Source organism: Lolium rigidum, chromosome 4 (genome assembly GCF_022539505.1).
Source record: "Lolium rigidum isolate FL_2022 chromosome 4, APGP_CSIRO_Lrig_0.1, whole genome shotgun sequence".
Lineage (NCBI taxonomy): Eukaryota > Viridiplantae > Streptophyta > Magnoliopsida > Poales > Poaceae > Lolium > Lolium rigidum.
In genome coordinates, this window is record NC_061511.1 from 139,050,187 (window position 1) to 139,065,890 (window position 15,704).

At 48.0% G+C, this 15,704-nt stretch overlaps 2 protein-coding genes across 2 annotated transcripts; one reads left to right on the forward strand and one right to left on the reverse strand.

Annotated features, from left to right (window-relative positions):
- The first annotated feature begins 2,032 nt into the window (after positions 1-2,032).
- Positions 2,033-5,193, forward strand: LOC124705794 (thylakoid lumenal 17.4 kDa protein, chloroplastic-like). The gene is made up of 3 exons (XM_047237489.1): positions 2,033-2,260; positions 4,305-4,551; positions 4,763-5,193. The coding sequence occupies exons 1-3, from the start codon at positions 2,048-2,050 to the stop codon at positions 4,984-4,986; spliced, it is 684 nt and encodes a 227-aa protein (XP_047093445.1). The 5' UTR covers positions 2,033-2,047; the 3' UTR covers positions 4,987-5,193.
- Positions 5,194-5,627: 434 nt separating this feature from the next.
- LOC124647560 lies at positions 5,628-6,773 on the reverse strand. Its single transcript, XM_047187482.1, has 2 exons — positions 5,971-6,773; positions 5,628-5,874 (listed from the first exon to the last, which is right to left on the reverse strand). The coding sequence occupies exons 1-2, from the start codon at positions 6,771-6,773 to the stop codon at positions 5,628-5,630; spliced, it is 1,050 nt and encodes a 349-aa protein (XP_047043438.1).
- Positions 6,774-15,704: the final 8,931 nt, after the last annotated feature.

Sequence of the window (15,704 nt, forward strand, 5' to 3'; positions counted from 1 at the left end):
TTGGAGATCTCAACTAGAACTTGGATGAGAGAGGTGATAGCCTTGAATCATTCATGAAGAGTAGAAATTCCTCAAGAGTGCCTTTATACAAAGAACATAGTTCTAGGGAGACAAAGCTCAAAGTAGTTTAAGCCTAAATCTTGTCTAACCCTAATTTGGGGAGAGGGGTGAGGTACTTATTGGTCCAGATCCGTCCAGGGGTAAAAGGGGCATTACAATAAAGTATTTATGTCCATAGATGATAAATAGACGGCTGAGATGCAGTTGACTTTGGTGGGGCCGGCAGTGCCGGCGTGCTCGGGGCGGCAGGCGGTGCGGTTGGGCCGGCAGCTGCCGGCCCGGCCGCTTCGAGCGACTCGAGCGGCAGCGGCCGGCCGGCTCTGGGCGCGAGCAGTCGGTGGAGGCCGGCAGTGCCGGGGTACGCCCACCGGCAGTGCCGACCAGGTGGGGGCGGCAGTGCCGGCCTTCTTCTTCTTCTTCTTCTTCTTTGCCCTTCTTGTTCATGAGCAACGAGGCTTCTTCCCCTCCTCGGCTCCTTGACGCTCCCTTCGGGTCCTTGACGAGATTGGTACCTAATGACATATAGACATAGGTATAAGGTAGCAATCCGTCCAAGGTTATGTCGAGTTCAAGTGTAGAAAGGAGTGAATTCACCTTATCATGTATGGATTTCACTCGGGCTCGGGTCATTGGTTCACTTGGGGGAAAAGTTGGCCATGATGTAGCTTCGTCCTTGAGCGGGGATACCAAACAAACGGGGAGAGAGATTTACCCAGGTTTGGGGCCCTCGATGAGGTAAAACTCTTACTTTCTGCTTGTCTGATCTTGATTATCGAATATATCAGGTTACAATGGGGTAGTCGAAGGCTATGGTTGTGATCTCGTCGAGAGGCTAAGGTTCTAAGGTCCTAGTTCTTGACTTGCGGCGCATCTATGTGTTGAAGTTGTGTCCTCCGGCAGACCCTCTCCCGGCCCTTATATTGCAGGCCAGGTCCTAAGAGTTCTCTCCAGATTCGACTAGGTTACAAAGATATCTACTCTAATCTTTCCTTGTTTAACGTCTTCTCGCCTTGTTCGTCAAAAATCCTTCTTTGGATGAACCTTCTTTACTAGAACTGGCGTATGGGACCATCTTGGTCATTGGGCAGTCTTCATGGACCCCTGGTTGGGCCGTAGGAAGTAGCCTACTGTTGGTTACTCGAAGGGTAATGCAACATCAGTAGCCTCCGAGTGACTGGCCGAAGTAAAATTTCGGGTAGGGACTATAATTTCCTTCTATCGAATATCCATAGCTGCCGAAAAGACTTGATCCTTTCTCATAATTTTGAAGTCGAAATTGTTTTTTTATCGGGTGCGCGTCCAGCGCTCCCGATGGGAGTAACCCCCGAGTCTAGGGACGGATGCTTGCAACCGTACATAGACTCATGTTGTACTACTCGAAGATTCTGGCGCCGACGTTTTTCTAAATTGTTGTAATCATCCGATACCTTTTTCTATACCGGGTCCTTTAAAACTTCGAGTGAAGTCATGTAGTATGATACTCGAGTAGTAAGTAAAGGATAGGAGTAACGTGCCCAGTTTTACTCGATAAATCGATACTGGTTAACTGCCGATGACAAAACAACATTACTCTACTCAGAATCAAATCCCGGGTTTGATCCTGGATCTTCTGAAATCTTCGAATCTATATTCCTTCGACTTCAATAATTTTTACGATGGGAGTAGGCGAGTAGCCCCAAGTTTAAGAACGAATACTTACAACCGTACTTAAATTCAAGTCAAACTACTCAATGTTTCAGATTTCTTGGGATGCAACCAACCAAAACACGCCCGTGGTGTCTTGCAACCTCGCGACTCACGTGGGCCCCGTGTTCGTCAAGCGGACGAGAGCCGAAACCGGGAGAAGAGGGATAAGCCTTGGGAAGGATAAGGCGACGACCCCTTCTATCTCCCACCTTCCTCCTCACCACGCCGCACACGTACGTACACTCTTCTCCCCTCCCCTCTCCTCTCAACCAGGCAGCCGCGCGCCCCACATTGCGCTGTCATGGTCTCGTCCTGCCTCGCCTCGCCGGCCGCCGCGTGCGGTGGCTCTGCCCTCCGACTGCAGCAGCAGCAGCCCAGGGCTTGCCGCGTGACGTGCTTGGCCGACGCGGGGGGTACCGGGAGCCGCGCCAAGGCGGCGGGAGGGTTCGCGTGCGGCTTGCTCGCGGCCTGGGCCGTCGCGTCCGCGCCCGGCCCGGTGATCGCCGCCGGTCAGGTTGGTGGTTTCCTCCGTCTCCACGGGCATTATGCGATTCGAATCACATTGCATATCGAGCCCTTCGTTCCTACTTAATCAAATAGAGACGGAAATTTATGGAACCCGAAGATCCCTATGAGCTAGTGCAAATATAGACTGACGTCGCGTTTTGCTTGGATTTGGTGGCAGATACTCCTACCTTCGATCAAACATGTTACCTCTCTTATATTTCCGAACGGAGTACGAGAATTGCTTTGTAAATATATACTAATATACTGTGTTTAATCCTCTCCACACAAATGCCAATCTGGAACATCCGTTGGAGGCTGGCTAAATTTAGATTTGCTTAAAGAGAAGTGTTACTCTGCAGAAAAAAAATGGTATTGGTTCTGGAAAACAAAACTAGTGATTTGAATTAACCTTAACAGGCCTAAAGATAAATTTTAAGCATAAATTACTACAACTACCACAGCATGTGATGTGAACTACTGTTCCTTCAAAGAAAACGTGACGTGAACAACAGTAGGGAACCTTAAATTTACCAAAACCTTGGTTGTATTGATTACTAGAGTAACATGCATAGATCATTACACTATGCCGGCGGAACTCTTAAGATTGAAATCCAGGTACTGAATGTGCAGTAAGCCAGTAAGTGGATCATCCAGGTCCAAATCTGCCTGGTGCCATTTTACCATCCCAACTTGGCCAGTGGACACGTGACACGTCGGATAGCGGACATGCTCCAGGACTGATTATTTGCAAAAGGCCCCACTGATTTATGATATCCTTCGCCCACTGTCAGAGGTGGCGCCCTCTGGAGCCTCGGTGTTCATTTGGTATCCATAGTGAGATGGGAGCTGGGTAGAACTTGGCTGTACACGCTGGTAGTACTGGGTTAACCTGAATCTTTGGTATTCATGTGAATACACTGGAATACCCCCAGCGCCACCACGCCCACTGTGCAGCGGCGGCTTCAGACGCACCATGTGCACCTCCAAGATGTGTGCCATGGCCGCTGACCACGCCTCATGGATCTTGGAAGATGGGTCGCAGGTCGTCACCGGCGGTGCTGGTTGGTCGTACATGAGAAGCACGTCCAATGCTGTCTCCCATGTGAAAAATTTGGATGGTAGGCTTGATGTTACCCATCCACTTCCCCCCGGTGACCATCATCAAGATTCAAGACAGTAAGTCAACCCTGTGATGGCAGCGCCATGGGCCGCTGCTGCCATGAGAGTATCCTGCCCCTGGGCGACGGTCAGGCGTAGGAGCCAAAGTTTGGGCGAGACGGACACCTCAGCGCACGACCTGGCGGTCAAGGACGACGATGACACCTCGGAATCCGTCTTCCATGGCTCGGGGGTCTGGTTGCTGGAATACGTTGTAGAATCTACAAGGCCACCGCTGTCCCCCCTCTAGTCCAGGGTGTGATCATCAGGGGGTGGGGGGGGGGGTCATCGGTCAACTTCACCAGGTACTAAGACCAATGGCTTAGGGGGCAGTTCTGAACCTAGATGAGACACTAACTGCACTTCTGGGACCTGGATGATGATCTTGAAGTTCCGGGACCTATATGACTATATGAGAAGCCTGAAAGAGAGTAGGGACCTGTGATACACTTTACTTATGGTATATGTTAATTCAGGGTTGCATTTGCATCTAGGAACAGGCACTGATACAACTCTGGGGAAGCGGAAAAATACCATATGTTGTAGAAAAGATATCTTGTTGCGTATGTAATCAGATTAACGGACTCTTGTGTGCCAATTTTCACTAAAAAGTATGGTATATATGTTAGTCTCTTGTGCATTATGAGGCCACATTTTTTTCTAAAAAGAATTGTCATTTTTCTTTAGAGTGAAGTAGAAGGTGCACTTCATTTTACAATCCTACAAGTATAACCTGAATATGTAAGTTGACAGTTTGGCACTATACTATTATTCTTGAAAACTGCATTCTCTCATCACATCTATTCTTAACTTCCTTTTTCCATGGTGATAGTTTGTCAGAGTAGAAAAACTTTTCTGAGATAACATTATTCCTTTTTTACTTTGGTTGTTAGAGGCTGCCTCCACTATCAACAGATCCAAACAGATGTCAGGCTGCATTTGTTGGGAACACAATCGGTCAGGCAAATGGGGTCTATGACAAGGTGCTTGATCTCCGCTTCTGTGATTTCTCAAATGAGAAAGATAATCTGAAGGGCAAGACTCTGTCTGCAGCTTTGATGTCCGATGCAAAGTTTGATGGCGCTGACATGACAGAAGTTGTCATGTCCAAGGCCTATGCTGTTGGTGCAAGTTTCAAAGGTGATAAAAACAGAACTACACACTTGATTGTTTCTTTAACACACTGCATTTTCATTATTGCATTGCCTCCAAATACTGTACCTTTGCACTGATCATGGCTTCATTGTGTAGTATAGACAGGATGTAAAAGCTTTTGTTACTTCATACCTCTGTGTTGATTGTCCTGCAGTATTAGCATAAAGATAATAACTTCCCTTTCAAATGCTTTCAGGCACGGACTTCACGAATGCAGTGATAGACCGTGCTGTTTTCTCAAAGGCCGACCTTGAAGGTGCAATCTTTAAGAACACCGTCTTGTCAGGATCAACCTTCGAGGGTGCTAATTTGAAGGATGTCTCCTTCGAGGACACACTCATTGGCTACATTGACCTTCAGAAGCTATGCAGAAACACCAGCATAAACGAAGACACGAGATTGGAGTTGGGCTGCAGGTGATTCAACCAAGTTCCCACATTCTGACCTAATCAATCATAGCCATGTTTATGGCAGCATCGACAGCGCTCGATAACGATTGCTAAGTCAGGCCTGTCTATAGAGCACCAAGATGACAAGATCCCTATCCTCCCCCCCTTCAATATGTGTATGTACAATCCCCTCTGTATACCGTAAATATTCAGCAATATAAACCACAGTTGGTCTTAATCTGGGCAAACACTACATACCACCAAAGGAAGATTCTCATGCTTCCCATATTTTTCCTTTTTATGTATATATATCGTTCACAATTCAGCAAAGCATGCCATCTGATAATGACTGACCTGGATGACGCATGCATGCTTTATTCCAATTTACACATGAAGTTATCAATCACACCCTAGTATACTATGTGCGCCAGCTTGCCAACATTATTTGCCTCCTCCTGCTGGGTTGGCTCGTCCTGTCATGCTCGCGCGCGCACCGTAGTAGTGTAGCATGGCCCCTACAAGGGCCGATGCTACTTACGGACAGTGCGCAATATATTACCTAGATGCACCATCTAAAATGGCCGGCAGCCTCGCCGGGCTCCTGCCGGTGAGGTCGGTCTTTAACTGTCTTTGGCTTAAGATTGCGGCAGCGTTGTTGCGACGATTCGTTTTTCACTCGGGGTCGTTGTTGCTGCCGGAGTCGATGACGCAGGTCTCAACGCCGCCGGTCATCCAGAGGAACCACGCGTAGCTGCTCCGGTGGTGGCTGCTGTCCGGATCCTCGTCGATGGCGCCGGTGAACATGTCCTCTGCGCCGACGAGGTCGCCGCGGGCTTGCCAGAGGAACATGCCGTATCTCCGCATCGCCTCGCCGTCAGGCGGCTCGATGGCCACGGCACGTTTGAAGTAGTCCTCAGCCCTGCAGTGATCATCACCGAGATCGATCGAGACTCGTTAAGAATACGCACGCGATCAGTTATAGGTTCCAGACCATGGGGGCAATGTAGGTATGTACCTGTCGAGATCCTTGTCGAACTCGTAGAGGAGCTGCGCGTAGTTGGAGAGGATGAGCGAGTTGGCCTCGGAGGTGGCGATGATCCGCTCGTACGAGGCCTTGCGCAGCTCGGCGCGGGCGATGTTGATGGCCTCCTGCTCGTCCTCGTCCACGCCCATCGGCGGCATGTTATCGTCGTCGTCGCCATGCTGGATGCCGATCCTGGCCCAGAGCTCCTTCTCCAGGTCCAGCCCCACCAGCATTGGCACATCGTCGGCCTCCTCCGCGTCGTCGCAGTGGTCATCGTCCTGGGCGTCGGCGGCACTGGCAACGGGTTCCGTCTTTCTGGCCGACGCCTCGGCCTCCCTGGCCCTCATCCGCTCCATCTCCATCTCCACGGCCGTGCCGAGGCATGACGCGACGAGGCCGAGCAGGCCCACGGCGAGGTCGGGAGACTCGAAGTGCACCTTCTGGAAGACCCAGGCCACGGCGTCCCCGGCACCGCGCGCGGCGCCCGAGGCTCCGCCGACCGCCGCGCCCTGCACCGCCTCCACGGCCGCGGCCAGCGCCGCCACCGCGCACCCGGCGGCGCTCGACGCCCGCGGCACCCCGCGCGCCGCCGCCACCTTCCTCTTGGCCTGGATCGCGCGCAGCGACGCCGGCACGGCAGCCATCGACGGTAGCGCCGGCTGATGCTGTTCGTCCCTGCCGGACGCCGCGACGCAGAACCGGGCCTTCCTCCGCTCCCCGAACGGCGCGGCAGCCGCCGAGAACGCCATAGACCGGGGGCTCTTGGGCATGCCAACCATGCTCGCCGGCGTCATCCTCGCGACCGGATAGATGGGCTACGATCGGCGCTTGTTACTACGGATCCAAGAATTAACCTCCCACCAAAAGGCGGTGCGGGATGGAGATCGATCGATGTGCGAGGGTGGAGGGGGACGGCAATGGCGGGGCATATAAAGCGGCCAGGCTAGTCCTGGCCGTTGGCCCCGTACGTGTGCCACGCTGCGGAACCCAAAGCCGGCGTGGCCCGCACGCCTCGGCCGGGGGAGGTGTCCGGTTCTCCATGCGTGCCTTGCGCCAGTTCAGCTCTGGTTAATTTCGTCCGAGGAGAGAAAAGTAGCTCCATCGGCCGTGCGGCGCTCTCGGCGCTTTGGCCGGCGTGGTCGCTCACCAGCTAGGCGCCACGCCAGAAGGGCGTCCATCCTGGACTGGCGCGCTTTGCCGATGCGTGCAGTGGGAGGGGAGCCAGAGCTAGCGGCCGGAGTCGGAGTAGCCGCACACCATTTCGAGCCGAGACGAGGAGCGTTTGTTGTTCGCTTCTCCACGTATAGCTTTGCGTGCAGCCATATCTTTGGGAGCCTAGCTATTTGTGGCATGTGCTGCAGCTGAGAAGCACAAAATATCGGCCAGCTTTTCTCCAACTTCACAGTGAAGAAACTACTCAACGTGAGATTCATGGTTATGTTCGCCAGGGGTTTATGGGTAATGTGGTTGAGGGTTTTGGGTACATATGCGGCGTGGAGCCACATCAGACATTACGTACGTGCATTGTATCTTAGGAGCGAAGGTAGATTTCAGTTTTTTGGTTTGAGAAAGCAGCTTCTGTCACAAGCAATAAGGTCGTACGGTTCAGCCTTTTTTTTTTTTTTTTTTTTTTGTTCCGGTGTTGCAATTTGGAGGCGAATCCTATTTGACGCTTCACGCATTGGTTAGGGTCGCTTTGACCTCGAGTACCTCTCCCCTTCCTAACGATCTGAAATGGGCCGGCCTAAGTTTGCTTTGGTTTTTGGTTTTCGAAACCTTCTAGATTCTTCTGGGTTAGTTCCATTTTGTGTCTATTTTTTCTGATTTCCTTTTTCTTCGTGTTTTTCTGCTTTTCTGGTTTCCCAGTTTTTTCTTTTTGTTTTCATTTATTTTTTATTTTTTTGGTTACTATTATTTTTGAAAGAAGATGAACATTTTTTTTCTGAAGTTTGAACTATTTAAATCTAAATATGAACCTTTTCAAATTTTGAAATGTGAACATTTTTAAATCTGAATTTTTTTCGTATTCGAACAATTTTTATTTTGAACCATTTTTCAAAATTTGAACATTTTCAAATTGTGAACATTTTTAAATCTGAACTGTTTTTTACATTTGAATAATTTTATAAGCATTTTTTATTTTTTAAAAAATATTAAAGTGCAGAATGGGTCTGTGGGTGTTAGGATCAATGATTGTAATAGTCATTTTTTCTAACCAGTAGAGGTGTGAGGCAAGGGGATCCTATCTCCCCTATCCTTTCTAATTTTATGGCTGATGTCTTCACCAAAATCTTGTCCAAAGCTGCTATTAATAGACAGTTAGCTGGGCTCCTGCAAGAATTGGGAGGTGCAGGTACCATCAGTATGCAATATGCTGATGATACCTTACTTTTCTTAGAAAATAACTTGTCCTCTACTATAAATTTGAAGTGGATCCTGGCCTGCTTTGAACATATGTCCGGCATGAGGATCAATTTTCACAAGTGTGATTTAGTTCCTATTAATGTGGATGATAGTGATGCACATATTATTGCTTAGACTTTGAGCTGTAAGCTGGGTGAATTTCCTATGCAATATTTAGGAGTTCCCTTGCATCATAGTAAACTTAGAAGAGAAGATATCCAACCTGTTGTTGATAAAATCCTGAAGAAGGCTGCTGGTTGGAGGGGAAAACTTCTTAACCATGCTGCTAAATTAGAGTTGGTTAGAAGTGTCCTAGCCAGCATCCCTGTATATTTACTTAGTGTGATAAAATTTCCAAAATGGGCCATTACCCTTATTAATTCTCAGATGGCTCACTGTCTCTAGGATAATTATGAGGGACATCACAAATACCATTTAGCTAACTGGGGTTTGGTCACTAGAAAAAAAGAGTATAGAGGCTTAGGCATTCTTGACTTATCAGCAATGAATATGTGATTGTTATCCTCCTGGATTAAAATATATAATTTGAATGAGAGCAAGCTTTGGAAATAGATTATTAATATTAAATATAGTGTTGATAATCCAAAAAAAATTCGCTTGCTCTTCTACTGGTGCCTCTCCTTTCTGGAAAGGGGTGATGTGGGCTGCTAAAATGGGGTATCAATGGAAAGTAGGGGATGGGAAGAAAGTTAAGTTTTGGGAAGATTATTGGTTTGGGTCCTACAACCTAGCTATTCAATACTGGGAAGTTTATATCCTGGTTAATGAGCAGAATAAAACCATTGCTGAGCTTTGGGATGGGGTTTCTTTGAAAGTAACCTTTAGAAGATATTTTGATCACAGGTTGATGGTGCAGTGGCTAGAAATCCAGCAAATTGCCCAATCCATTACCTTGAATAATGATAAGGATGCTCTGATCTGGATGTGGGAGGCCAATGGGGTCTATAGTGTGAAATCTATGTATGATGTGGTAAATTTTGGTGGGATTAAACCTGTTGATATTCACTCTGTTTGGAAACTAAAGCCCCCCCCCCCAAAAAAAAAATTCATTTCTTTCTCTAGTTGTTATTTTATAATAAGTTGCTCACTAGATACAACTTGGTTAAAAGATAAAATGTTGATGATTTGACTTGTGTGTTTTGCAATCAAGTTGAATCATGCCAACACTTGTTCTTTGAATGTGTGGTTGCTTCCAAAGTATGGAAGGAAATAGGTTTGGCTTTGGGTCTTAGGATTAAGTTTGCAAACCTGTCTGATATCACTTCTCTTTGGAATGATAAAAAAGAATGCTTTACTCAATATGAATTTTGCTACTACCCTGAGAACCATCTGGATTACCAGAAATGATCATGTGTTCAATCGATCTCAATGGTTTGGAATGCAGGGGATGTGGAGGCAAGTGGCCTTCAGTTGTGCTCAGTGGAAGATCCTGCTGAAGGAAGATGAAAGAGGAAGTCTGAACCTAATGCTGAGCAAGCTGGAGGTGTTAGCTCGGCTGCCGCCGCTGCTGTCATGGATGGAGCCTGGTTGACCCCTCAGAAGAAGGAGAGATCGACTTTGGAGGTGTGCGACATGAACAAGGGTGAGAGGGTTTGGGCCGATGCTAATCACGTCAGAAGATTTGGCAAGAACCCTGGAGGCCAACGCTCTGATGTTGGTTGGCGACGGCGCATGATTGAAAGTGTTGGAGCGTCCGTGAAAGAACATTCCTGGGATGTTGCTGTTTGTGCCCTCCCCTTTTCCCCTCGTGGTGTCGAAACTCTTACTGTCGGTACGTAATATAGTCTGTTATGTGGTGGAGTGAACTGTTAGGCTTTTGTTGTTGGGCATTGGTTGTTTTGTAAAAATCTGAATGGTTGTTCGGTGACTGTGGTTTCAGTAAATGGAACCGGGGTTTTGAAAAAAAAGGCTGACAAGACTTTATGCTTTCGTTGTGGTCTCACTGGGCACATGGCCGAGGCTTGTTCGGCGATTCTCTGTATTTATTGCGAGCGAGCAACTCATCAATCAAAGGATTGTCACCTGTTAAATATGCCAAAGCCTACATCGAAGGTATACGGGCTATGCCGGAGCGAGCTAAGGATCTTTGACGTGCCATCTTCAGATGAGCTGGAGTTTAGGCATGACAGTGGCAAGGTAGCTCGGATTAAATTAGATGGAGGATCTTTGTTTGCAGATCAAGTGATTGCTGAACTTGGATGGATTGTTCCGGGTGAGCATCAATGGAATCTTGAGAAGGTAGAAGAGAATGTCTAAAAAACAATTTTTCCGACTAAAATAGATTTAGCTCGGTTGGTTAAAATCTACAGTTCCTATAGATGCTACTAAGGGTCTTTTCCTGATTTTTGATGAATGTGCTCATCGCTAGTTGATAAATTCAAGCTTGATGAAGCATGGGCCAGAGTTTCGGGTTGTCCTTATAAGTTGCGATGTGATTATTTAGCTCTTTTCGCAGTGGGTTCCTTGATTGGTATAACAAAGGAGGTGGATATGCAATTCACCCGCAGGCATGGTGTTGTTCGAATGTATGTGCAGGTCACAACCATTGATCAAATTCCAGAAGGTACAGACCATATTTTTGAAGGTGAGGGATATGGTATTATTTTTGAGGTGGAGGGTTATAACCACAATGTGTCTCCTGAGGTAGACATGGACGAGGCTAATCCAGAGGATGACGCTACAAAGAAGGTGATACGAAAGATAAAGATATTACTCCTAAGTAAGTGCATAGTTCTGAACCCTCTGTGGCAAAAAAATGTAAACAATGGTAATAAAAATCTAGACGCAAAAAAAGTCACAATGGTCAAAGTTGGCTCGATTTCCTTTGACACTTCTTGCGATGTGGTGTCCGCAAACAGCTTGTCGGTCACTATGCCTAGGAGGCGTTGGGGAGATAGAGCGGATGAGGAGGAAGGGCTTCCATCGCCGCTAGCTAATTCTGCCCCGCCGAGATTTCATGCTGCAGCGGCACCCTGCCGAGTGTCAGAGAAACATGCCCAGACTTCTACGGTGGAGCTAGCGCGGGAAGTTCAGTCACTATGCCTAGGAGGCGTTGGGGAGATAGAGCGGATGAGGAGGAAGGACTTCCATCGCCGCTAGCTAATTCTGCCCCGCCGAGATTTCATGCTGCAGCGGCACCCTGCCAAGTGTCAGAGAAACATGCCCAGACTTCTACGGTGGAGCTAGCGCGGGAAGTTCAGGCTCAGGTCGCTGCATATGCGGTAACTCCGCCTCGGCCTGGAAGCGCGCAAGCCCGACAGTGGTCGCTTGGGCGGGTGTCATCGCCATCGAGCGTAGCTGCTGTTTCGCCGTCTAGCGCGCCTACAGTATCGCCCATGACTGATGTTTCGCCGTCGCGCATGATAGCAGTTTAGCCTTCCAAGACCAAGATTGCACACGAGGTACTACCAGTCGTCCTTGCGCGGTCGTTTCAGGCGGGTACTGATGGTGCTAGGCAGGAGGCTGATGCTCCATCACATGTACTTTTTGCTGCTCCGTTTCCTCCATCGCCGGGTGCTCCAGGAGGGAGTGCTCGCCGAAGTGTCACACCACCATGTGCTGAACCTGTAAGAGCATCTCCACCGGCGGCCCCGATAGCGGTCCCGATAGCGTTTTGGGGGCCGGCGTGGTTTTTGGGCTCGCACCGGTGCGTCTCAAACGGCGCCGGCTAGTTTTCGAGCTCAATTGAATCGCCGGCATCCCCGTGCCGGCACCTTGGCCAAGGGCATGAATCGGGCGCGCCGGCGCCTCGCGGAACGTCAGAAAACGAGCGTGGGCTTCGCCTGACAGCCATACACACCCATTTCCCGTCTCCTACCCACGCCTGAGCTGATTCCCACGCCTCTAGATCGCCACCGTCGCCGTCGCCGCCGCACCCCTGCTTGCAGTAGACACCGCCGCATGTCTAGGAACCGCCGTCCATCGACACGGCCGCCACCCCCTCGACCGGCGGCCGCTGTTTCGCTCGGAACAGAGCTTGCCGCCACCACGGTACAACCGCCCTGCTCGCAAGGTGTTCGTCCGATTGCCGCGATGGACATCGACAATAAGATGATGGTGCAGCTGTTCACGGAGGAGCAGAACGCTGAGGCTGTCCGGCGGCAACAGCAGCAGCTGATTCTGACGAGCATGTTGCGCGTTCGCCAGCCTTTCTTCGTCGTGCCTCGTCGCGGCGGCTCAAAGCCAGACAAGAGGAGGAACATCAACCGGCATCGTCAAGCCGGCGCAATGTTGCTTGACTCCATCTACTTCAACGATGATGCGACTCATTCGCCGAAGGAATTTTGGCGCCAGTTTAGGATGAAGAAGGAGTTGTTATTGAAGATTGTCTACGGCGTAAGGGAGTACACAAGTACTTCATGGCCAAGCAAGATTGCACAGATTTGTGGGGCTTCACCTCAATTCAGAAGTGCACTGCTGCAACGCGCTGTCTTGCATACGGAGCTCCTCCAGTTACAGCCAATGACTACCTACGGATGGCTGGATCGACATGTACAGAGACTCTCTACAGGTTTTGCTAAGCCGTCATAGCGGTGTTTGCTAAAGACTATTTGAGAGCACCAAGGGCAGATGATACAACTCGGATCCTGCAAAATAATGCAGCAAGAGAATTTCCTGGGATGCTCGGAAGCATTGACTATGCATTGGGGCTGGAAGAATTACCCTTTTGCTTGGCAGGGGATCTACAAAGGACATACTGGTGAGTGCAGTGTTATTCTTGAGGTGGTGGCAGACCAGGACCTTTGGATTTGGCATGCATTTTTTGGCATGGCAGAAACAAACAATGATATCAACGTGCTGCAGCGCTGATACGTCCCAAACGTATCTATAATTTCTTATGTTCCATGCTACTTTTATGATGATACTCACATGTTTTATACACACTTTATGTCATTTTTATGCATTTTCCGGCACTAACCTATTGACGAGATGGCGAAGAGCCAGTTGTTGTTTTCTGCTGTTTTTGGTTTCAAAAATCCTACAAAGGAAATATTCTCGGAATTGGACGAAATCAACGCCCAGAGTCTTATTTTTCCACGAAGATTCCAGAAGACCGAAAGGGAAATGAAGTGGGGCGACGGGGCGCCGACCCCATAGGCTGGCGCGGCCAAGGGTGGCCCCGCGCCGCCCTGTGGTGTGGGGCCCCCATGCCTCCTCCGACTCCGCCCTTCCGCCTACTTAAAGCCTTCGTCGCGAAAACCCCAGTACCGAGAGTCACGATACGGAAAACCTTCCAGAGACGCCGCCGCCGCCAATCCCATCTCGGGGGATTGAAGAGATCGCCTCCGGCACCCTGCCGGAGAGGGAAATCATCTCTCGGAGGTCTCTTCATCACCATAATCGCCTCCGGATTGATGTGTGAGTAGTTCACCCCTGGACTATGGGTCCATAGCAGTAGCTAGATGGTTGTCTTCTCCTCATTGTGCTATCATGTTAGATCTTGTGAGCTGCCTACCATGATCAAGATCGTCTATTTGTAATGCTACATGTTGTGTTTGTTGGGATCCGATGAATATGGAATACTATGTCAAGTTGATTATCAATCTATCATATATGTGTTGTTTATGTTCTTGCATGCTCCCCGTTGCTAGTAGAGGCTGCGGCCAAGTTGATACTTGTGACTCCAAGAGGGAGTATTTATGCTCGATAGTGGGTTCATGCCTCCATTGAATCCGGGACAGTGACGAGAAAGTTCTAAGGTTGTGGATGTCTTGTTGCCACTAGGGATAAAACATCAATGCTTTGTCTAAGGATATTTGTGTTGATTACATTACGCACCATACTTAATGCAATTGTCACGTTGTTTGCAACTTAATACCGGAAGAGGTTCGGATGATAACCCGAAGGTGGACTTTTTAGGCATAGATGCATGCTGGATAGTGGTCTATGTACTTTGTCGTAATGCCCCGATTAAATCTCATAGTACTCATCGTGATATATGTATGTGCATTGTTATGCCTTCTTTATTTGTCAATTGCCCAACTGTAATTTGTTCACCCAACATGCTATTTATATTATGGGAGAGACACCACTAGTGAACTGTGGACCCCGGTCCATTCTTTACATCTGAAATACAATCTACTGCAAACTCTGTTCTTTAGTGTTCTTCGCAAACAAACATCATCATCCACACTATACATCTAATCCTTTGTTTACAGCAAGCCGGTGAGATTGACAACCTCACTGTTACGTTGGGGAAAAGTACTTTGATTGTGTTGTGCAGGTTCCACGTTGGTGTCGGAATCCCTGGTGTTGCGCCGCACTACACTCCGCCACCAACAACCTTCACGTCTTCCTTGACTCCTACTGGTTCGATAACCTTGGTTTCTTACTGAGGGAAAACTTCTCGCTGTACACATCACACCTTCCTCTTGGGGTTCCTAACGGACGTGTGTCTTACACGCCATCAAGACAGTTTTCTGGCGCCGTTGCCGGGGACCTGAAGAAAAGTTACACCACGGAGATTTCTAACTCCCACGTCAACTGCACGCCGACAACGGTTTTACGGCGCCGTTGCCGGGGAGATCAAGACACACTGCAAGGGGAGTCTCCCACATCCAATCTCTTTACTTTGTTTTTGTCTTGCTTTATTTTATTTTATTTACTGCTTTGTTTGCTCTTTATATCAAAAATACAAAAAAAAATATGAGTTGCTAGTTTTACTTTATTTACTGTCTTGTTTGCATTCTCCATATTAAAAACACAAAAAAAATTAGTTACTTGCATTTACTTTATTTACCTTTTGTTTATTTCATCATGTTTCCTCCTAAGTACACTCTAAAAGACATACCGGTAGGACGAGGGTCTATCATTGGGAGAGATAATATAGAAGATTTTTTCACTCATGTTAGTACAGAACTGAAGATTTTGAAGATAGACACTTGGTAGAACTTGCTCCTACTTATGAAATTGCTGTCTGCTTCTTTAGTACACATGTTGGAAACTAAATTTGTTAATCTCAATCCTATAATTCAACATATGTTTCTTACACTCTGTGATATGGAGGAAGGAGAAAATAAAGATTTTGTCTTAGAAATCCTTCTTAAAGAATTTGGTGGTGTAGCAAGAGGTTAGAAAAGTCTTTATTAAATATAAGATGCTTGGCTCTTATACCAACTTTGCTAGTACCCTTGAAAAAATGGAAAAAGATAGATTAAAGTACACTAATAAAGTTAATTATGAAGGGGAGATTAAGACATCAATACCTTGCAAGCTCCTAGGAATGCATGAAGCTCTAGAGAATAACTATGGTTGGCTTGTTCCCGAAAATTTGTTTGATGAGAATAGCAAGCCTAAGAGTA

Excerpts from the sequence above, each read along its gene's own strand:
- LOC124705794 (XM_047237489.1), top strand. The coding sequence starts at position 2,048 with ATGGTCTCGTCCTGCCTCGCCTCGCCGGCCGCCGCGTGCGGTGGCTCT. Across the intron at positions 2,261-4,304 it reads CGGTGATCGCCGCCGGTCAG|AGGCTGCCTCCACTATCAAC; the intron begins GTTGGTGGTTTC and ends TTTGGTTGTTAG. Across the intron at positions 4,552-4,762 it reads TGTTGGTGCAAGTTTCAAAG|GCACGGACTTCACGAATGCA; the intron begins GTGATAAAAACA and ends AAATGCTTTCAG.
- LOC124647560 (XM_047187482.1), bottom strand. The coding sequence starts at position 6,773 with ATGACGCCGGCGAGCATGGTTGGCATGCCCAAGAGCCCCCGGTCTATG. Across the intron at positions 5,875-5,970 it reads TTCGACAAGGATCTCGACAG|GGCTGAGGACTACTTCAAAC; the intron begins GTACATACCTAC and ends TGATCACTGCAG.